Below are 23,198 nucleotides of genomic sequence, written 5' to 3' on the forward strand. Positions count from 1 at the left end.
TGGTCATAATATAACGATACATATCAAGTAAGTCGGAAAAAAAATATCCCAGAAAACTACTTCACGCGGGTGAAGGTTCGACAAAAGCTAGTTTGTCATAATATTAAAAAACATATTATCTTAAATAAATTATAAGGTGAAAATCCACACTGTGGCTTTTACGGTTTCGTGCTGTCATCTATAGTTTATACATGTTTCCTGTAGATGGCGACAATGTAAACACGCGATGTTACATTATATGGTGACAACTAGATGGCGCTGAAGCAAAAACATTGCAACTACAAATCACGCAGATTACACCGAAAGAAAATATTTCTCATAGTTTCTGAAATTTATAAACTATCGACTTGATTCGTGTCAGTAAATTAGTTCTAGAATTTTATTTATAGGCATAACGTATTTATCTGTTTGATATTTATGGAATGCCTTGGTATACCTACTTCAAGTATCCAATGTTAATACCATTATGTTAAAGTGGAAACTTACACATTAATAAATTTAAAAAAAATAGACTCCCGTCATAAAAATTTAATAATAACGCAACTTTCACTGATATATCACTTTCATCATTTTGTTATCCAGTTTGAACATTGCTTGGAGGCAGGCGGTGTTGATGCAATCAGGGTTTCGCGTTTCTGTGTTGCTTGATGGTGAAATACAGCTTTACCCACATCAGTAGTTCATTGGAGGCAGTCTTGCGCGCCGTCATGTTGGCCATGGCTTTAGAAAAAGGCAGTTTGTACGGGAAATTATCCCACTTAAATGTAGAGTTCTTAAGCTCGACCACACCCTAGAATAAATATATATTTTTTATACATTTTCTGCAAAGTGACAAAGCTGCACCTGATGGTAAGTGGAGTGGGTCTAATAGAACTGACGAGAAATGATAACCCCGCGCCAGTCGGTACAATTATGTCGGCCTGTTGGAACCGGATATACATCTAATCCCGGAACAGGACACACCTATGAGCCATTATGGCGGGTTTATATTACTCCCTAAATTACTTAACAATCACACAAATACATACAATACATAGATAAGTTACACACACAGCCATGAGCGCGCAGGTATAAACAATCACTTAATTACATCCATTAAATGTCCGCATGTGGTCGAACATGAAATAATTTACTTTAAACTGATAACATTTTAAAATGTAAACGTGCCTAAAACAAAAATACCGTTGTCTAATTTTTTTACTCTGAGTTCGATTATGAATTTTTAATATTTTTTTAATACTTCATTTCGAAGAAAAAAAATAAAAACCAAAAAATGCTTGATGACGTCACACATACGTTTGAATGAAATAGTTCCTTGGTCCACCTTACTATTTACTTTAAGAACTAAGGCACCGTCATTTGTCAATGTCAAATGTCAATATTACAACCGTCACAAACAAAAAAATACGTCACAACTGTCACAAACAAAAAAAAATGTCACTTCACTTCTTTTTTACTGCAAAGCAAAGGTCATTACATCTTGAGCCGTATATGTGACGTCATTTGGAGATTACGTCGTTTCAGAATAAAACACAATTCAAAGTGAAAATCATGAATGAAAATAGTTTTGAAAAAAGAAAAAATATGGGTCTCATAATTTTAGATCTAGTATCATAAAATATAGACATTTGAGTATGTTAAATAATGAAAAGGCAATTATATTAAGATCCATCACAATTTTGAACATGGAGGCATATTTTTAGTCAATTAGAATAGATTAGCGTAATACGCACCGGTTGTACAGGACAGACGAAGCCTAACCTACGAAGTATGTTTCCCATCAAAATGTCTTTATTCATGAGGTCACAAAGCTTTTCGTGTATCGTCATAAAAGAGAGCCGGTACTCGTTGTGAAGGTGTTCGTGCGTGTCCACATGCACCTGGAGAACACAAACAAAAGTTAATAACTGCCTAATAACAAAGAGATGCATATAATTAGGAGTGACGTCAATAGGCGCAACGATTCGGGAGTGATGGCGATTGCAAGATAGCCCTACTTCTTGCCCGCTCTTGCTCGCGGCGAAATTTTAAATTAAGAATAACTGTGAAACGAATTTATTTTGGATAAATATTGGTAATCATTATGACTAACTTTTTTTCTTTTTTTTTCTATTGCTTTGAATGACAAAACGAGCTTGCCATTCACCTGATGGTAAGCGATACGACCGCCCATACACAGTAAAAACACCATATAAAGTATTGTTTGGTATTCCACTGCGCTCGCCATCCTGAGACATGAGATGTTAAGTCTTACGTCCAGTAGTTCCACTGGCTACAATGTTCTTCAAACCGGAACACAACAATGACTACGCACTGCTGCTTGCAGAGATAGACATTGTAGTGGTACATACCCAGACAGATTCTCACAGAGACACCTACCACCAGGGTCAGTAACGGTGTCATCTATATATATATAAAATGAATCCCTATTTCCCTTGGTCACGCCACCACGTGTGAACGGCTGGACCGACTTCGCTATTTTTTTTTGTTGTGTTTGTTATTGTCAGGAGAAGGATCTTATGAAAGAAAAAATCAAGGAAGTTGAGCGGAACGTTAGAAAATTTAAGAAAAGTAAATTTCGGCGATTGACAGAATGCGCGCTGCAAATTCATAGTTAAGAGGGGACATCTGTCGCGTCAGCTATTTTTAATGCAAACCACGAGGTTTTTTCTTCATATTGCGTTGCATTCCCGACTCACCGTGACGTTGTTGTTCCATGTTTGCTTCAATATTCCCTTCCCGGTTATGTAGTAAGGACTTCGTCGTCCGTAGCGCTTCACCATTGCCGAGGCATTCACGATGTGATCAGGATGAGTAAAGGCTAACTCTATCCTTTCTGGTACTACTTCAAAATAACACTAAAATTTGATAAAGTTTAGCGTTAATGTTGTTAGTATATAACGTGTCGTAGTAAATTGACTGAATCACCTGTCTTAGAAAACTGTTAACTTTATGAGATAGGTATATTTATTTAGCAAATATGGGTAAAACAAATGATTATACATGATGATTCAGTAAAGCAAACATATTTAACCAGAGGACGGTATGCAATATTACATTGTTTGAATTATTTAAAATATTTATGTCACATTTATTACATAAGAATAATCATTTATTTAACGATATAAGACGTTAGTTGGATAGATAATATAATATTTTAATAGTAATATAAAAAAAAACTGTTATTAATTTGTCCAGGTTTATTTATATAACAAAAAGTTATTTCAGTGATATTACTATAAGGAACTATTCATTTTGTAAATCGATTTATGTTATAAAACAATTCATTTTTGCACGCCATCTGGCAGCATGTATCGGAACTTATAAATTATATTACCATCCTATGTTTCGTACCTACATTAAATGAAATTTAAATACTGTGCTTATGAAATAATAAAAAATATATATTAAAATATACGTCAGTCACTTTGTTTTTTGAATATTGATATATGCAAACCTTTTAATGCCTTAGACAGCAAGTATATAAGTAAGACTGATTGTTATTAAGTAAATACGTAACGATACATATCAAGTAAGTCGGAAAAGAAATTGCTATCTTGGCGTACGCTGCCTAAACCGTTGGAGTTAGACAAAGATGATGTACCGTAGGATTGTTTGTCTTAAATAGTTCTAAATAAAAGTCCACGACAGTCTATATCTAGCTTTTATGTGGAAGCCACTATGACCAAAATAGTGAGCCATAGATATAATTAAATCGGATACTTTTTTAGCGGGACTTTTATCTCAGAAAACTCCTTCACGCGGGCGAAGACGCGAGCAAAAGCTAGTAAATAATAAAGAAGAAATAAAGATGAACTTACATATATCATCCCGAAGCAGAAAGTTAATAGTATACCGAATCTTGTGCCCGACATAGTAGCGCGGTTTATGCGCGTCGAACAGAGATCTGTTTGTTAAATGGTCCTACTTATATTATCCATCGCATTATCTAAACTATATTTTGTACGCGTCTCCGTTCGGAAGGCAGTTTATTTGTCGATTAATTCTTTTGCAATATACAATTTAAAACACCTATTTTAAAATTTTGTTGAATTACTACGACACACCTGATTTATATTGTACTAGTTGACCTGACAGACGTTGTCCCGTCTTAATTATGAATTTGCAGCGCGCATTCTGTCAATCGCTGACAGTTATTTCAAACAATTGACAGTTATATAAAATTCATATTTTCGTTATGTTTTCTTAAATTTTCTAAATTTCCGTGCTATTTTTTGATTTTTCTTTCATAAGAACCTTCTCCTGACAATAACAAACAAAGCAACAACAAAAAAATAGTGAAATCGGTCCAGCCGTTCACGCGCGATGGCGTGACCAAGGGAAATAGGGATTCATTTTTATATATAGATAAACAAAAGTGTAAATACGAAATACGACATTCAGAGTGATTTTATATTTACGCGAAAGTTAGAGATTGAAATAAAACTATTTTAGATATTTCATCACGGTTATTATTCTTATTTTCTCCCGGTATTTTTGAAGATTACAATCCCCTTAAACTAAAGGCTGCAGTCTTCGAAACGTCGGGAAAATAATAATATAAATAAGCGCGATAGAATCCGTTAATAGTTTTATTTTAATGTAATTTGGAGGTTAAGTATACAGGTATCTTCTAGGCAAGCGTGTTCCAGTGTGTGTGTGTAGACTACGTCATTACTCACCATCAGGCGAGATAGTGGTCAAACGCAAGCCTATATGCCATAAAAAAAACTACGAACGTCTATACAAACTATAATCTCCCATTAATGTTTTAGAGGGTGAATTCAAAAAACTTTTCACACCTAATTGATCTCTGTGTAAAACATTGTTTGTAGACCCAGCGATCACACCACCTAAAAACTGACCAACTCGGTTTTCAATACACTATACTTATAGTTTTTTTTTTGGTTGACGGATTCCGCAATCAACACCGGGGGAATCCTGCGAAGGGTATACTGGAATCCCCTGGCTTAGCGACTGCAGGGCCTGGAGGTAAGTTGGAGGGGATAGCTGGGAAGGTAGAGTGGGGAAAGGAAAACTCTTGGGATGGGAAGAGTGGAGAAGGCCAGGAAATATTCATAAGCCCTTATAGGTATCAATGTGAATTAGCAACCATGAGGTATACACACTTTACTGTGCCTAGGGCCGCGATAAATGCACGTGAATGGACTACATCGGTTTGTATTGCAATAACACAAACAGACAGACTAAATTTGTTAGACGTAAATTCGCAATTAATTCATAATGTATGGACCAGAAAATTTTAATAATGTTGTTTTCAAAACAAGGATTAAAGTTATGCTCCATATCCTGTGATTACGAATTTAAAATCGCGTCAATTTCAATAATTGGGCATCATTGATGGGTATCTTCCGTGACCAGAGGCGACCGTTGCGGCATAAATTAAAAGGTTTTTTAGGCTATAGTGTAATATTTAAATTAGAATACAAGTAATGCTGACGAATGTGGTGGATTGGCTACTGATGGTTGGTCGGTGCAGTCACTTCTATGATGCCGAATTAAAAAGCAAATTTATGTCAAATGTTACAACTTGTCAACGCACAAACACAAGTTAGTTATAGTGCCACAAACTTATCTGGCCCGGTGGCCGAAAGAGGAACTAACGACGTCGTTTTGAAAAGTCAATCAGGGCCCTTATTCTGTATGATAGTGTAAACGCGTAACGCGGCCGTGTCATGTTATCTTCGAGAAATGTGCGTGGAATGGTATTCTGTAAGCCAAATTTCTATAGTCCTAAACATGATTGTGTTACGTGCTTGTTACGCACTGTCAAAATAACGTGCGGGATAGAGAATAAGGCTCCTGCCTGCCATTCGCTGACATAACAGCGACTTTCTCACCGGGCCAGATAAGTTTGTCGGACTATACGTTATACTTGTGTCAAAAGATATCGCTCGATGAGCTAACAGCAAAATATTAGATTCTAGAAAGTAGTTGCAAATATTTGGCTTCCTTGTTGGAAACATGTATTTAAAATTATCTTTTGCTTGGGGATAAGAGTCTTGCTTTATATTTTCTCGGGATAAAATGTATTCTATATTTTAAGTTAGACCTCTACCAATACATCTGTGAAAATTGCATTCAATTTCATGCGGAAATTTTTTCGTGATCCGTGTACAAACATAGATAAAAATTCTAAAGACTTGTTTTGGCTTCTGTTGCTAATAAAGATCCTCATATATTTTTTTCTTCTATGTCTACAATTAAATATACATAATAAGTAGTTGTAATTATTTCTCTTCATGTTTTGTGATGTGATACTCAATTGAAAAATATGATTGATAGTTAGAGTTCCTAATACCAGTCACTAGCTTCACATACTTACATTAATAAAAATAAAAAACAGTTTTTCCTTAATATTAAATTTTATTTATAAAATACTTACAAAATATTGAATAAATTACAATATAAATATGACTATTTGATTGCAAGCCCGCACTAGGCCAGCGTGGGTACATAATTATCTAAAACCTCTCAGCGCTAGAACCGCTTGCTCCAAAAGTAATTTTATTAATTTCGATTATAACTTGACCAGGAAAATAAAAAACCTGCATAACATCACATTAAAATTGTTCAGAAATAATATTTTTCCTTAAATTCACAACCTGCTTTACGTGCATCATTTCTATCTCGAACATTATAATTTTTTAAATAGTTCCACATTTTACACGAGGTGTTTTATATTCCTGGTCAGGGTACAATACATTCCTTATTGAGTCCCCGTCACTCTCTTGTGCTGCGCCTGCTGCTCCTCTCGTATGAGTTGCGCGAGATGTGATGCTGCGATGGGCATGTCCTCGAGCTTGACTTTGCTGAACGTCAGCCGCAGGTAGGGAGAGGGAGCAGTGCTGTCGTATTGGAAGGCATGTCCTGGGACCAGCATCAGACCTCGCTCGAACGCCGTGTGGAACACCTGGACATTATATACATAGATAATAAAGTTTATTTTGGTCTTTTTAAAGTGATGATAGCCTAGTTGGTTGTGAAACGGACTGCTGAGACGAATGTCAGGTTCAAAACCCAAGGGCACACACGTCTGCCTTTTCTAATTCTAATCTGAATTATTGCTTGTTCTAACGGTGAAGGAAAACATTGTAAGGAAACCTGAGAAATTCTCTACAGGAATTTTCGAGGGTGTATGAAGTCTGCCAATCCGCACTAGGCCAGCGTGGTGGACTAAGGCCTAATCCCTCTCAGTAGTAGAGGAGGCCCGTGCAGCACTGGGACAGTTCTACACAGACAGGACACAAGACTACTACTCCTACTCATTATACTTAATTGTAATTGTAATTATCACTGTGATTTTCAATTCAGTACTGTATACAATATTGCAATCTATCAATACGCTAGCTGTATTCACATCAAGAAGATGACAATTATTGTAAAAATAGTTTTAAGACCGATACCTTTATTATGTAACTTGTAAAATTTGACAGTGTTGTGAAAAAAGCACAAAAAAAAAAAAAAAAAAAATGCCCTATTAGTGTACTGCAGTCTACGCACCATGTTGTACACGTCGCTGACGCCCCGCAGCCGCATCCAGAGGAACAGTCCGGCCTGCGGGGAGCTCCACGCCGCGAGCCCCTGCAGCGGCTCCAGCGCGCGCTGCAGCGCGTCCCGGCGCGCGCGGTAGAACTCACGCGCGGACTGCAGGTGAGTGGCGAGGGCCCTGCGGTCGCTCAGCAGCTTCAGCAGGATCGCCTGCGGATACCGACAATTTTTTTTTTATTGCTTCGAATGACGAGACGAGCTTGCCGTTCGCCTGATGGTAAGCAATGCGATAGTAGAAACACCAACACCTTGGATTACAAAGTATTGTTTGGTATTCCACTGCGCTCGCCATCCTGAGACATGGGATGTTAAGTATTATTATGGCCAGTGGTTACACTGGTTACAAAGTTCTTCAAACCGCAACACAACAGTGACTGCACACTACTGGTTGCTGAAATAGACATTGCGGTGGTACCTACCCAGGCGAACTCTCACATATGAGAGACCTACCACCAGTAATATTGAAGTGAAACTTTTTTTAAAACGTGATTTGAAACTCGATGAAACGAAAATTCGTCACGATATTTGAAAAATGAACATCGTCCAGCCTGCTTGCTACAATATGTTTAATACGTGTGTTGCGCCTGCGCATTACAAAGCTCCCTGACCTGCGAGAGCGTGCAGCTGTGCAGCAGCTCGGCCTGCGCGTGCAGCTCGAGGCGCTGCAGCAGCGGCGCGGGCGCGCTGACCCAGCCCGCGCGCAGCCCCGCCGACACCACCTTCGACAGCGAGTCCAGCCGCACCACGCGCCCGCACGCGTCCAGCGACAGGAACGACGCCACGCGCCTCTACAACACCCGCCGCTTCACAAATCACTTCAAATAAACACGTCGGCGAACATACTTGTGCTTATAGTCAACGTAATGAAGTTTTTATATGACTAAAGGCATTTTATATTGAACATTAAATAAATGAAGGCAGGAAAGAAATTAAATAAAACAGTGTATAATGTTAATAAAGACAAAGGGAACAACGCGTGACGACGATTAAAGCCCTAACCTAGCTAACCTACTAGCCTTTCACTAGCTACCTAAGCGATGACTACCTGAAGAAGAAAGTCTTTTTATCATCAATTATCCATTAAATCTTTAAATTTAACACATATACCAAAACTTAAAGTATAAGCCGCTCATTATTTCGAAAATTTACACAATGCAACTTTCATTCTAGAACATACTCACACTGACATACCTTCAAAGTTAAATTAGTAAAAAAAGCAACTCGAAATTCACACACCAGACATAAAAAATAGGACATTTGTGATTCACCAAATTGGCTGTTACCAAACAATATCCCCAATCCTAAACCTACGCTTAGCTTTCATAATACAACCCCAAACACTCACCTCGTCATAATTAAGGAACATGTACGGATCATCTTCCACGATGATGAAGTCGTATTTGCACGCCAGCTTGTAGATCTTCCTCCTTCTCTCTTCAGGTATGACGGCTCCTGAAGGATTGCTGCCGGTCGGGATCACGTACATCATCTTGGGCATCTTCAATCCTCGGGAGAGACGGTCTTGCAGGACAGACTCCAGCGTCTCCGGAATCAGACCGTCTTCGTCTTCTGGAATGCCCAGGATTTCTGGGTTGTAGGGTCTGAGCTGGAAGTGGAATTATAAAGGTATATTGGAAACTATTATTAGTGAAGTTTTAGTTTAAGCGCACTGATATCTGAAACTACTGCTCTGATTTTGACAATTCTTGCTATTCGGACAACTTAGCTTTTCCCATAGAATTTAGTTCTTTTGAGTATCGTACTCAATGAGGCAATAATTCGACATAAACAAACAGGCCGGCAAAATTATGTCGACTGGCAAGGCACTCGTTAATCGATACTCTAACTGGATACCTATAATCCTACCATCAGGTATAAAAGAGAACAACTAAACTACTCACTGTGCTGTGAAGTCCACCATAAGCATACTCGGTGGTAATCAGCGGGTCTCCTGGCTCGAGGAACAGCTCCGCGCACTGGTAGATGCCGTGCTGCCCGCCGTTCATAACCATTATATCCCGAGGGATCGGCGGGGGACGGTGCAGGTCTTCTTGGAACTGACGCAGCTCCGTCAGAAGGGACGGGAGACTGTGATAAGTTTTTATTATTTATGGTGTCTGTATGGTCGAAAATGGCTTGGCTCTGACAAAAGAAATGAAGAGGCGACAGAGTAATTTGTTTAAAGATACATGGGCCCATATCTTTACCCCTGGAGGAGTAGGTTTGTGCATCATGAATCGTATTTGCACGACTTAACTACTTATCTGGTTTCAGAGTCTATCGCTTCGCCGTTTCCATGTAGTATTATTTCGAACCTTAACTCTGCTACCATTGCCATTATATTACATTGGTATCATCGACTTCCTTTTCATATCTGTACGGCCTGTATACTAGGAGGAACTGGGTTCGAAACCCGATCAAGAAACCCTGAATGAGTTTTGACAGCAGGTCGTCAAAACAGAGCTAAATTTGTTTTAGCAACAACCCTGAAAGAGTCTTGCATCACATTAACAGTTCAATTTTGAGTTGAATTGCAAGTGAAAAAGGGTGACACCATTGACTTTTATATTAAGGGGAACTTGAAACTATTACCATTTAAAGTAATTCCACGTACCCTTGCGAAGGCACATACTGCAGCGCGGCTCCCAACTGCTTGCCCTCAAACAGCATCCCTCCACCGCCCTTCATCTCCAGGGAGAGGCGCTTGAACGGAAACACCTCCTCGTTGGGCATACCCTCCGCTAAAGATATCATCCGTTTGCCCACTTTGTACGCGAGAGATGCTGGAATAAAAAATATATTTAGGCTTTAAATTAATACAGTAAGTACGAATTTATATAAGGATCTATATCCTAGTTATGTTTGCTTTGTAATTATTAGTTGGTAGATTTTAGTTTTAATCTGTCTTTTTGTAAAATATCAACATTGCGTACTAATTTGTGAGTGTTGTGTACTCCTATAACTGGTACATACATCAGAATGTGACTTTACTACTTTTATGTTATGAACAAGAAATGTCTGTACTGTTGGAGAACCATATTTAAATAAATAAATAAATAATATATACCTAATTTAAAATAACGCACAGTATGAGTTGGACTCGCTAATTATGTGACATAAACGGTTATATCTTTTAATAGTGTTGACTTAAAAGCTGGATTTAATCACATTTGAAAGAGACCGAAGACCCGAGTATTTAATATAAATTTAGAATTTGATAACCCTACGCGTTTTTGAGGAAAAGTTTCTTGTCAGACAAACGGATTTCATGAGGGTTAGATTTGGCTATGGATGGACCTTTATACTTTTAATTTTCTATAAAATTATTTGAAAAAGGATTTACAAAGATATGTTATAAGCAGAGTCACAGAATACGGCCATTAGCAGCTACGCTATGTAATAAATATACAAACGATTTCACTTCAAATTAGAGATTAACTCCAAAAAATAGTTAATGTGAATTTCTTCTATACGGGCAATGTGACCTCACTGCACCTGATGATTATTAGTGGGGTCCAATAGAATACCAACTGATGAGACATGATTACCTCTTGACAGTTGACACAATTATGCCGGCCGACCACCTATATCACCTCCGATTAGGAACCGTCAGAGGGGCCGCGGCCGGTTACAACATCTGCCTGATGGGAAACCTTCCCCTTCCATAGAGGAACGCAACCATCTGTTCCTCTACACTAGCATCAACCTATACAACGCTAAATGTATTTATTTCAAGGAAGTAGATCAAGGTTTATCATTCAGTTACATGCAAAACACGCCAGCTAACACGATGTAATCCGCGATAACGTTTAATTGCGATAATCGATGCGGATATCTACACTATCAATGTTGTTCATTGTCAAGTTTAATACCACTAGTGGTTGACCGGTAGCAGAAATTCGGCTGTATTTAATATATGTGATACGCATATCTATACGTATTATAAAAGTACCCTGTCTATTTGTATGTTATCGATTTTCTCAAAATCTACTGAACGGATTTTTATGAAATTTGGTATGGAGATAGTTTCGAGACCTTGGGAAGATTATGGTCTTTCTATCCCGGGAAAATATATAGCGGGACTTTTACCCCGAAAAACTACTACACGCGGGCGAAGCTGCTAGCAAGACCTAGTTGTACATAGATTGTTTTTTTTTTTAATTACTTTACATGAACTTTTATCATCCCAACTCTCATTCTTCTGTGCGCGCGAAGTTTTTAAAAGGAGTAAAACTGGCGTGATTTAAAACATAAAGTTTCAATTAGAACCTGTACATATTTCCTGATTACCGCGTTCAAACTAACAAACTCTTGTGCTTTATCATCTATATATATAAAATGAATCCCTATTCCCCTTGGTCACGCCATCACGCGTGAACGGCTGGACCGATTACACAATTTTTTTGTTGTTGTTGTGTTTGTTATTGTCAGGAGAAGGATCTTATGAATGAATAATTAAAGAACTTGAGCGGAACGTTAGAAAATTTAAGAAAAGTTAATTTCAGCGATTGATAGAATGCGAGCTGCAAATTCATAGTTAAGACGGGACAACGTCTGTCGGGTCAACTAGTATAGTATAGAAATGGAGATAATTATCTTCAAGTATATAATACTAGACAGTTTTGCTCGAAACAAAAATCCCTATTAAAACTGCCTAGTTGGTCTAGTAACAACATAATTGTATCTGATATAAACTCTGAGGTTCACCGTACGATTTTCAGGTCATGAAAAAAATATGAGTCTTGTGAATTACCATAAAACACTTTAATTGTTTGAAAAATATTGTTGGAATTAATGTTAGATATACCAATTCACACAGCTATCAAATCCAGGATATAAGAGCAAACTATAGGTGAATTATTTGCGTCTCTGCCTACCCACTCAGAAATAAAATTCATTTGTCCAAGTAATCACACAAGGACATAACAATGATTGTCAGTATGTTATCTACAAAATCAGTATTTATTAACACGTTTTCAATTGACATGATAATTTATGGCTTATCTAACTCAGCCGTGGCCAAGAGCTTTGTGAATTTGATTAATGGCGACGAATTCACCCAATCAAGAAAAGGTGGGGCAAAGTAAAATATTGTTTTCGATTTTGAAAATAGTTTACCGTTTTCAAAATGTTTGGCCATGAGCTCGCTCTGTATCATATCTTGGGAAATACACGCGGCAGACGTGGATGTATTTGTTGCGTCTGGCTACTTCTTCAAGATAAAATGTTTGAGTGTATGTATCCCAACCTAACCCCTAACCTAACCTTAGGGCAAATATTGTGCAATCTACCTTCACACCGAATGCATGCCCATGCATGGGGGAATATTTGCACTAAGCCGATGATCTTAGTGTGAATTAATGCCTTTTTGCAAATTTCGGTCACGGAGCCGAATCAACAGAGATCAGCCAGGTATGCAGGAGATATTATAGTGCACATTTGTGTACGCAATACACATGTGCATTCTCTATTCTTGCACTCGTATAGTCCGGTGTGGCGGCAATCCGACATGGGCGAAAACAGATCAGGCGCAGACGCACGCATGACGTTAAAGGACGGAATACATATGGTGTAAAGAGGGTATCTGCATCTCTGCTAACCCTTCGCGGATAAAGGCGTGATGCGTGTGACTGGATAGAAATAGTACATATCTGAAATATTGTTCCGTAAAATCAAGTTCTGAAATTAACCAGTTTACATCTAGTAAGACAGGTTAGTTAAAAAGCGGCGATAACCTAGTTGGTTGCGGAACGGACTGCCGAGACGAATATCCGCAGGTTCAAATCCCAAGGGCACACACCTCTGACTTTTCTAAAAAAATATGTGTGTATTCTTTGCGAATTATCGCTTTCTTAACAGTGAAGGAAAAACATCGTAAGGGAACCTGGATACCTAAGAAGTTCTTTATAGGAATTTCGAGGGTGTGTGAAGTCTACCAATCCGCACTAGGCCAGCGTGGTGGACTAAGGCCTAGTCCCTCTCAGTAGTAGAGGAGGCCCGTGCCCAGCAGTGGGATAGTATATAATACAGGGCTGATGATGAGGATGAAGACAGGTTGGTGTAACGGGAGAAAGAAAATGTCTCGTTGGTTGACATTATAATATATACAAATACCAATACCAATAAAATAATATTATGTGGTATCAAAAGGAGATAAGAGTTCCTATGTCGTGTTTGAGACTAGGGAAATTTGGACAATACTACAAAAGAATTATAGTTGATATTTCATGTAAGAACAAAAAATACTGGGAATTAAATGGGATAAAACGATTAAATGTAATAGATTTTTGTTTACAGCTCCCGACTTACCAATGTCTTACAGAAAATTTAGTCACTAAGACTATTGGAAATGGAATAATTCTATCCTTTCTTCCTCTCTAATCATGTATCCAAACAAACGAAACGAATAATCTGATTTAAATAGTACTAATATTGATAGTTAAACGAGATTTTAGAATTAACCTGGAATTGTTTCCACACAGCGCTAGTATACTATAATATTACTTACTGATTTGCCTAGTAATAGCGGGTTCTCGCATCGCCGATCTAGAACTGATGAATCGATTGTAATCTTCTTCTTCCAAAGGTTTAAAGTCGCCATCGCTATCTGCCTTCTCTCCGTAGAACTTGAAGAACTGATCCACGTCAATATTACTAGAGTATTTCGCTTTGTTCACATGTAAAGGCTCTAGAATTTTCTTTATCGTGCCATTTTTCGTAAATATTTGTACCCACATTTTACACTAGACCACTGACTTTTTGAAACACGACAATCACTGTGAATGTAAAATCACTGTTTTCAACAATTCTGCTTGCGATTGCTTTATCATGAAATGATAAAAGGATTTCGGTTTATTAATTTATCCGTTTTGCGTTAAGACATTGTTAAGTCCAATTTGTTTTTATATTTATTGTTTTTCGATTAATATTCTAAAGCGATGTTCTGACAAAATATGTTATCGTGTTTCGAAAAACCGTGTGCAGTTGTGAATTTTAATAATAAATTCGTTTTCGGCTGCAGTGCCGCCTGCATCTAATGCGCGGATGCTTTTTATATGTCCCGTTTGAAGCTGACTTCGTTAATATAAGTTGTAGCTTGTATGACAACAAAACTCAACATTATAATTAGAAACAATTTATTTCCCTAGTGTTAAGAATGGTTATAATTTATACAGTTTAAATGTCACTCAACACATAATTATTTATATACATATATTTATTATATTGGAGGGATCTTTTTTAGTAGAGCAGCAAAAAATAAAACAATTAAACTTTTTTTGTTTATTTGTCTGTATGTTTGTATATACGTTACACAAAAACCGCTGCATTGTATTGAATACAGTTTTCATTTACCTAAGGCATAATCTAACGGAAACATTATATTATCCAGGGCACACTTTAAGCGCGATTTTTATCCTGGAAAGTCTTCTGCACGCCGGCGGAGGCGCGGGCAAAAGCTAGTGAGCAATAAAGTAACAATAATACCTATATAAGATTTTTATCTTAACATCCTTAATATTTTGGAGTTGAAAGTATGTAGTTTAGTTTTTTTTTTATTTCTTTGAATGGCGAGACGAGATTGCCGTTCGCCTGATGGTAAACGGGCCGACATCCGAAACACCATCCAACACCTTGAATTACAAAGTATTGTTTGGTATTCCACTGCGCTCGCCGTCTTGAGACATGAGGTGTTAAGTCTTATTCCACTGGCTACAATGTCCTTCAAACCGGAAATTGGATATACAAAGGCCGATCCCGGAACGCGACTCATGTGGGTCACTATGGCGTGTTTTACACCTCGTGTACGCTTGTGACTACTCGGGCCGATATAAATATCCTACCAAGTGATGGTATACACCGAGACGTGGCCTCTCATTGTGGGCCTCATTAGGAGGCTCAAGGTTACTCAAGGAGCTATGGAGAGGGCTATCCTCGGTATTTCCCTACGAGATCGAATCAGAAATGAGGAGATCCGTAGGAGAACAAAGGTTACCGACATAGCCCATAGGATTAGCAAGTTGAAGTGGCAGTGGGCCGGGCACATAGCTCGAAGAACCGGTGGCCGTTGGGATCGAAAGGTTCTAGAGTGGAGGCCACATATTGGCAAGAAAAATGTCGGACGCCCGCCTACAAGGTGGACGAACGACCTGGCTAAGGTCGCAGGAAGTCGCTGGATGCAGGCCGCTTCCAACAGATCGACGTGGAGATCCTTGGGGGAGGCCTATGTTCAGCAGTGGACTTCCTGTGGCTGAGATGATGATGATGATGGTATACATCAAACGTTTTTATGTGAGACCAATGGAAATATAGTGTATCAAATAAAAATAATCTAAATGAGATATTAAATGACTGAGTTCTTAGATAACAAAAAAAAAATACACATCGAATTATTTAATTTAAATTCGGTTAAATAAATTCATAAATTAATAGTTTTTCAAAACCACAATAAGCATTAAAATTGTCTTTTTAATTGGTAATGAGCTTGCTACTTATATTGCCTTTTTACTGACGATATGACATGACATGAATATTAAGGTGGACTATATAACTTTTCCATCCTTTATCGTGTTATAAAACAAAGTCCGCCGCGTCTGTCCGTCCAAACCCGATAAACTGAAAAAATATCAGAAGGACTACACTGAATGTATTCTTCGAAGATCGGTCAATCAACAGCCTTTTTTTTGCCTCAGTCCGCCACGTAACCAAGTAGGGCCCTTATTCTCTATGACACTGTAAACGCGTAACGCGGCCGTGTCATGTTATCTTCGGGAAATTTGTGTGGAATGGTATTCTATATGCCAATTTCTATTGTATTGAACGTGAAGCGATGCGTTAGGAGCTTGTTACGCACTGTAAAATAACGTGTGGCATAGAGAATAAGGTCCCAGTCTTCGAAATGTCGGCAGAAAATTATAACTACGATAAAATGAACGGAGATATTCGAGAAGTTTTATGTATGTTATAATTAAATAATTTTGTATGAAAAAAAATATTTGCCCATTTCCTCTGACGGTAAAGGAAAACATCGTGAGGAAACCTGCTTACGTGAGAAGTTCTCTATAGGAATTTTAGGTGTGTGAAGTCTACCAACCCACAATAGGCCAGCCTGGTGGACTAAGGCCTAATCCCTCTCAGTAGTAGAGGAGGCCCGTGCTCAGCAGTGGGACAGTATATAATACAGGGCTGATATTATTATTATTTTTACATTTATATATCCTCTGCTACCCGTACAAAGTCGGGGTCGCTGCTATCCTTATATTATCTATTGCATTAATCAGTAATCTTTACGATAATATCATACGTTATTAGTAACATTTTCGTATATTTTCAGCGCTATTTGTATTTATGAGGGAAAGGCAACAGATGCACGTTACAAGATTATACTAACAGTGACATTAATTTGAAGAGGGAAAAAACGTTTGAAAAACATAAAAAAAACAAAATTATTACTTGTGCTATTACACTTGTCAAATAATGTGATAAATTCCAAATCTTAATCATCTAATCTAATGAAGGTATTTCCTGGTATTATGTTTAGGAGATGTGAAGATCATTTGATATCAAGGAACGCTCTTCAATGGTGCAATAAAATTTTAATAACGGGTATCGTTTAAAAAGATATATGTGTCTACTATTGTTATGTTTACGAGCGGAGATCATTTGACAACAATTAGCTTGTACAATAAAAGTTAAATTACGGGTATCGTATAAAAAGATAATTATGTTTGACTATTTCAGTGGCTAAGAGTACAATATTCCTACATGGAACCCGATAGAATATATTGCAATGAAATGAAATCGTTTATTAAAAGTCATATTAACAGAGACTTGATTCTATTTAAAATAAATTTATATAAAAAATATTGTATTCAAAATAAAATTATATAAAAATATTGTATTTAAAATAAATTTATATAAAAATATTGTATTTAAAATTAATTTATATAAAAAATATTGTATTTAAAATAAATTTATATAAAAGATCCTTAATACTAGAATTTCCAAGGGTGCCCAAACTAGGCAATACCTGTATTTCGGGCTATCAACGACAGGGTTAAACTAAAACTGAGACTTAAGGACGAAAGGGAAAAATAAATTTAAGAGACTTCTAAAATAATGTACGAACTAACTAACACACACACACACGCACAAAACATCACGCATTTATCCCCGAAGGGGCATGCAGAGGCGCAACCAGGGCACCCACTTTTCGTCAAGTATGTTCCGTCCCAATATGTGATAGGGACGAGCATATCGCCGTATCGAGCACCAATTCCAGACTCCGGGCTAATACTGGATTCTAACCCAGGACCTCAGAGCGCTATCGTACCGCGCATGCACTACAACTACGCCACCAAGGCAGTCTAATTGTATGTATGTGTAATTGTGCATAAAATAAAATTGTAACCACTAATTAGAACTAAATTTAAATGTTTCTAAATAGCACCTGTTTTTATGACCGTGGAGCTCAGGTTATGTTCTGTAGATTCGTAGTCCACATTTTTAAGGAAGTTCAGTATTTTATTAGACCACTAACTGAACAGTACTTTATAAGGCATAATCGAGAGACCTTGTTGTAAATCTAGGGATAATATAGTATAGAATGTCGTAGTATTGAAACATTTTTGCTTAACTAGAGTTAGCTAAAGGCAATTTGAGGATTAAAAACCTCTTGCTTAATAATGTGTTGTAATCTGTAGAGTTTATTGTTCATTTGTGTGTCGAAATGCAGGCTTTGTGGATATATAACTGACGTACTCTAAGAACCTACTTGTTTATACATATAACGAGTTTGTCGAGAACCTGTGGGATTTACACAACATAGTTTTTAAAACGGCCCGCTGGGCTCTCTCAAGGGGCAACATGATAGTTTTAGCTGAACGACCCTAAACACCAATGCAATATCTAAGCAGGGATTGGCACATTGTAAATAAACCAACTTGATAATTCGAAAATTAGCAGTTATGTAGAAGTTTCATAATTTCAATAACCTTACGAATTCTACCAGGCAGTGTACCTATATGTGACTCAAAGTTTAAACGTTCTATATAGGTTATACAGGATCATTTTGACATTGCGTTACTAAATGAAACCACATACTCATCTACTTGAAAATAACACTTTACAATGTTAATTGAGCCGTAGATGTAAAATAAAAAAGTTTCGAACAAAATTAATATTAACTAAAAGTAATTTTAATTTTACGCGCCCTAATGTCACTACACGAGTCCAAGAGAATTCGTTGCAGCGACAATATCACACTTTCAGTCAGAAATACACCCACGCATACGCCATATTCGCATTAAACTACAAAATGATAAAAAAATCAGAAAACTAAAACCAGGATTTTTTGTTGAAAATATTTGTTATTAATGGATGATTTTTGGCACAATGTCAGCAACGGTGAAGATAAACTACAAAATGATCAAAAAATCAGAAAACTAAAACCAGGATTTTTGGTGAAAAAATTTGTTATTAATGGATGATTTTTGGCACAATGTCAGCAAAGGTGAAGACGAGTATATGGTTATTTGACCCTGTATAGGTACAGGTGTAGGTATAATATCCATGAATGCGGATTGCAAATCGTGCTAATGATTACGAAAGGAAAGCCGGCAGGAGTCGAGTAATATGGACCCTTCGCCAGTGCACTATAGGGATGTCAGGTCAGAGGAAGTATATAAGTGTAGCACCCTATAAGTTTTGATTCCCTAGAGAAATAAAAGAATATGCGACATAAACGATCATATATTTTAGTTTAATTTTAACTGACTAAAAAAATAGGTATACTCAATTCGACTGTATTTATTTTAATGTTACTTCAGAACTTTTGACTGGGTGAAGTTATTTTAATGATTATTTTTTTATTTGAAAGTTGGTGCTTGCCGTGTGGTCCCATATACATTACATTGTTGTTAGACCCTTGACTTCGGAGATACATCAGAAAACCCTTAAATTGATGTCCCCACCTATGCTGTCCTCGACGTATACTGATTTTTACTAACACAAAAAAGCAAAAATTAAATACTTTTTCACATAAAATTAAACCGACTTAAAAAACCACAAAATTATTTAACGTTACCTATTTTGGCGTCGGTAACTAATTAAAATTGCTAGTTATCGTACATTTGTTCGTGTATTCTCTATCTTATCTATGGTTTTTGAAAGCGGTATTATTCTTTATCAAAAAGTTTTTATTTCACAACTAAAAGAGACAATAGACCCTAGTGTTTGATATAAATTGATACTTCATGCGTTTCCTGAGAAAAAAAATTAACAGACAGATGGACAAAAAGTGAACTTATAAGGGTGTTTTTTGAAGCACGAAAGCCAAATCGATTCAGTCAAATAGATCAAATCTTGCTCAAGTAATGCTCTAACATATATTATACATTTTTTTAATGTAATAAACTAAGATGTTTTTATTACATAGATACGTTGTCCGAGCTCAATATTGGCAAAAAGAAAGCAAGGTAATTGCCCGACATTCACTTTGACAACCTCCAACCACTGTCGCCGCTAGTCGGCTTACTAACTTTTGGCATTTTTATAAACAAAATGCCTTCCTGTGATTTTAGACGATTTACAAATTATTTGTTTTATTTTATTTTTATTTATTAGGCACAGAAACAACGTACAAAGATACTTTATCATTTAATATACAGTAGGTTTACATAATAACATTTTAAAATTTGTACACCGATAAAACCCTGACTATACTCTAACTGTGAATGGAAAAAACCTTTCATTTCATACGTTAGTAATCAGTATATACTATTAACTTATTTTTTAACCAATAAATGCATTTTATTCGACATTCGGGACGTATTAATGCGAGCTGTAACTGTCGATGTATATATATATCCTTTTCTAACAAATGTATGCATAATCTTTGTATTCCTTCTTCGAGCTAATTTGTAATTATATGTACAGGTATGTGACTATAGTAAATAGTGCGCCGTTTTTATGTGCAATTTTGTTAGTTTATGACGCGTCTATTTGTAAAACGTCATTGGGAATAAATATCTAGGTATTTAATTAACGCGTGTTTATTATGTAGATTATCTCATAAAACATATCATGCACGTGCCATCTTATCTTATCTATGTATATAAAACTGAATCTCTATTTCCTTTGGTCATCGCATCACGCGTGAACGGATGGAACAATTTCGATAATTCCTTTTGTTGTGTTAATTATTGTTAGAAGGTTCTTATGCAAAAAAAGGAAGTTGAGCGGAACATAAGAAAACTTAACGACAATATAAAATTTATATAACTGTCAGTTGTTTGAAATCACTGTCAACGATTAACCGAATGCGCGCTGCAAATATCGTTTGAACACAGATGGACCGGTTAATTTATTATAATTCGAATTCAATATTCATAGTTAAGACAGAACGTCTGTCGGGTCAGCTAGTTATGTATATTTTAAATGCAAATTTGTAAAAATGTTTGGATGTTTATCTATATCTATTATAAAAAGCTGAAGAGTTTGTTTGTTTGAACGGGCTTATCTCAAGAACTACCGGTTCGAACTGAAAAATTCTTTTAGTATTGGATAGCCCGCTTATCGAGAAAGATCACGCTATGATCAATCGGAGCGGAGCAGTAATAAAAAAATTTGCAAAAATGGGGAAAATTTATTACTCTTGAGAGCTTCCGTTAAATGCGCTGCGGCGTAAGCGGTTATAGTTATGCAACAATCATGTGTGACAGAATTGTTTCTCTTGAAAATATCTAAAAATATATTTTAAAACAAGGACCCCAACTTTATCTATCTACCTGACTGAACACGATAAACTCAAAAATTACCCAACGGATTTAGATGAAATTTGGTATGGAGAATGGAGATAGTTTGAGACCTTGGGAAGAACAAAGGCTAATTTCTATTCCGGAAAAATATTAAGCATGACTGTTATAACGGAAAATATTATCGCGTACAAAATATATCACGCGGGCAAAAGCTAGTAAGGAATAAACGAAGAAACAGCTAAAGGATTTAGATGAAACTTGTCACACGGGAAGACCATATTCTGGCTTACCAGATAAACTAGTCTTAGGAATGGGATAGAAATTTATATGAAATAAATATCTTTTTATTTAAATCCTACAGAATACTGGATTTCTAGATGTTCTGGAGCGCACGTCCGTCAGCAGAATGGGCGGCACACTGGTTTCCCAACTCCTATATAGGCATTTGGCGACATTTGACAGTTGCTCCCTCCTTATTTCGAATTGACAGCTAACACTAGTTTTTTCTCGCTAATTAGCTACCAAGCACGTAAAGCCGTTGGTCCTGCGGCTGATCTCTCCGGTCATGTCGGGCCGTCTCTCTAGATTATGAGAGTGAAGAGAGAGTGCTTGTGTATTGCACACACACTTATGCACTATAACATTTCCTGCGTACTTAACTGACCGCCGTTGAAATTGGCCGCCGTGTCCAAAATCGGTTAGGAAGTAAAAACTAAACGAAAAGCCACAGCTCGCACTGAATATTCATAGTTAAGACACGACGTGCACTATAATATCTCCTGCGTGGCTGATCCGTTGAGATTAGCCGTGGACAAAATTCAGTTAGGAAGGAATAATTAATTTACTTCCCTGGGAGTAAATGGAATATTTTAATCAGATTTGTTAAACAGATGGTACTGGCGTTGTAAAGGTGGCGCTATGAATCGCTCCAATGTTGTAGGAACTTTTGTAGCAGTAAAAGGTTTCCATGCAGGCGAAGCAATACCTAGTTCCAAATATTATATACTTATTTTGCGTTTTTAACATTTATAAGTTTGACAATCAACTCAAAATTAAAATAGTATTTAGTACTTATAACAAAAACTTAACTTATTTACTAAAAGACAACGATTTTAATCAAAATAGTTGACAATTAAGCAGAAGAGCAAGAACACAAAAATATAGCCAGCGAAATGCAACGACTGTGAACGTCCGTCCGATTCTAAGCAAAATGGTGGTCCGCTGACCAGCCGGTTCAGTTTCGCGCCTATACCTATATATTATATCTCTACTATTCACTACTGTTAACTGCCTCAGTGGCGTATGTAATATGGCACTGCAATGCTGACGTCTCGGGTTCGATTCCAGGGGTCGGACAGTGATATATGGTTTTTTATTCAGTATCAGCACGGAGCCTGGAATTTGTGCCCTATATGACAATTCCACCCCCTATCACCTTACGTGACGGAATATCCTCAGCGGAAGGTGGGTGCATCAGTTGCGCCTCTACCTATCCCTTAGGAGACATGGCGTGAATGCATATCCTTTTCACGTAAGTACAATAATACATTATACTTACCCCATCATAATCTAAAATTCTTGTCGTATCTGGGGGTTGTTGTGTGGCTGCCAGTCGGAGTTCCCGCTGCACTTGACCCTGGGAACAATCTGGAACAACACTGTTGGTGGATCACCTAGTACAAAAGGCTAGGTCCTTTATGGAACCTAAGCTAAGTTTTAAAAAAGAACTGCAAAAAGACTTGCTTGATGGGTTTAATTATCAAGTAACACTATCTTGAGTGATTTAGATTAGCAATAATCTTGCAGATGAAGAGTTCCACAAGCTATGACCATATAAGAAAACAGTCAATATCAATCAATCGAAGTATGGTG

General features: G+C 37.1%; 2 protein-coding genes across 5 annotated transcripts in view; both read right to left on the reverse strand.

Moving 5' to 3' along the window:
* Positions 1-516: 516 nt before the first annotated feature.
* On the reverse strand, positions 517-4,071 carry LOC115446112. Its single transcript, XM_030172670.1, has 4 exons — positions 3,822-4,071; positions 2,700-2,858; positions 1,734-1,880; positions 517-790 (listed from the first exon to the last, which is right to left on the reverse strand). Exons 1-4 carry the CDS (start codon positions 3,873-3,875, stop codon positions 620-622), a joined length of 531 nt encoding a protein of 176 aa, XP_030028530.1. The 5' UTR covers positions 3,876-4,071; the 3' UTR covers positions 517-619.
* A 2,296-nt stretch (positions 4,072-6,367) lies between these two features.
* The window catches only part of LOC115446116 (kynurenine/alpha-aminoadipate aminotransferase, mitochondrial), a 34,674-nt gene continuing 17,843 nt past the window's right edge, over positions 6,368-23,198 (reverse strand). For 2 of the 4 annotated variants that reach the window (XM_030172676.2, XM_030172674.2), the window contains exons 15-16: positions 22,885-22,973; positions 10,231-10,355 (exon numbers count right to left, since the gene is read on the reverse strand). In XM_030172676.2, the coding sequence (XP_030028536.1) occupies positions 22,889-22,973 (85 nt within the window). In that variant the 3' untranslated portion in view covers positions 10,231-10,355; positions 22,885-22,888. Of the gene's footprint in view, positions 6,935-7,524; positions 7,723-8,180; positions 8,361-8,917; positions 9,179-9,473; positions 9,661-10,186; positions 10,356-14,080; positions 14,365-22,884; positions 22,974-23,198 lie in introns of those variants that run through there. The other 2 variants (XM_037445136.1, XM_030172677.2) reach the window with 2 other exon arrangements.

The sequence above is a fragment of the Manduca sexta genome, chromosome 5 (assembly GCF_014839805.1).
Source record: "Manduca sexta isolate Smith_Timp_Sample1 chromosome 5, JHU_Msex_v1.0, whole genome shotgun sequence".
In the NCBI taxonomy this organism is placed as follows: Eukaryota; Metazoa; Arthropoda; class Insecta; order Lepidoptera; family Sphingidae; genus Manduca; species Manduca sexta.

Excerpts from the sequence above, each read along its gene's own strand:
- LOC115446112 (XM_030172670.1), bottom strand. The coding sequence starts at position 3,875 with ATGTCGGGCACAAGATTCGGTATACTATTAACTTTCTGCTTCGGGATG. Across the intron at positions 1,881-2,699 it reads CATGGAACAACAACGTCACG|GTGCATGTGGACACGCACGA; the intron begins GTGAGTCGGGAA and ends TGTGTTCTCCAG. Across the intron at positions 791-1,733 it reads TCGTCTGTCCTGTACAACCG|GGTGTGGTCGAGCTTAAGAA; the intron begins GTGCGTATTACG and ends TATTTATTCTAG.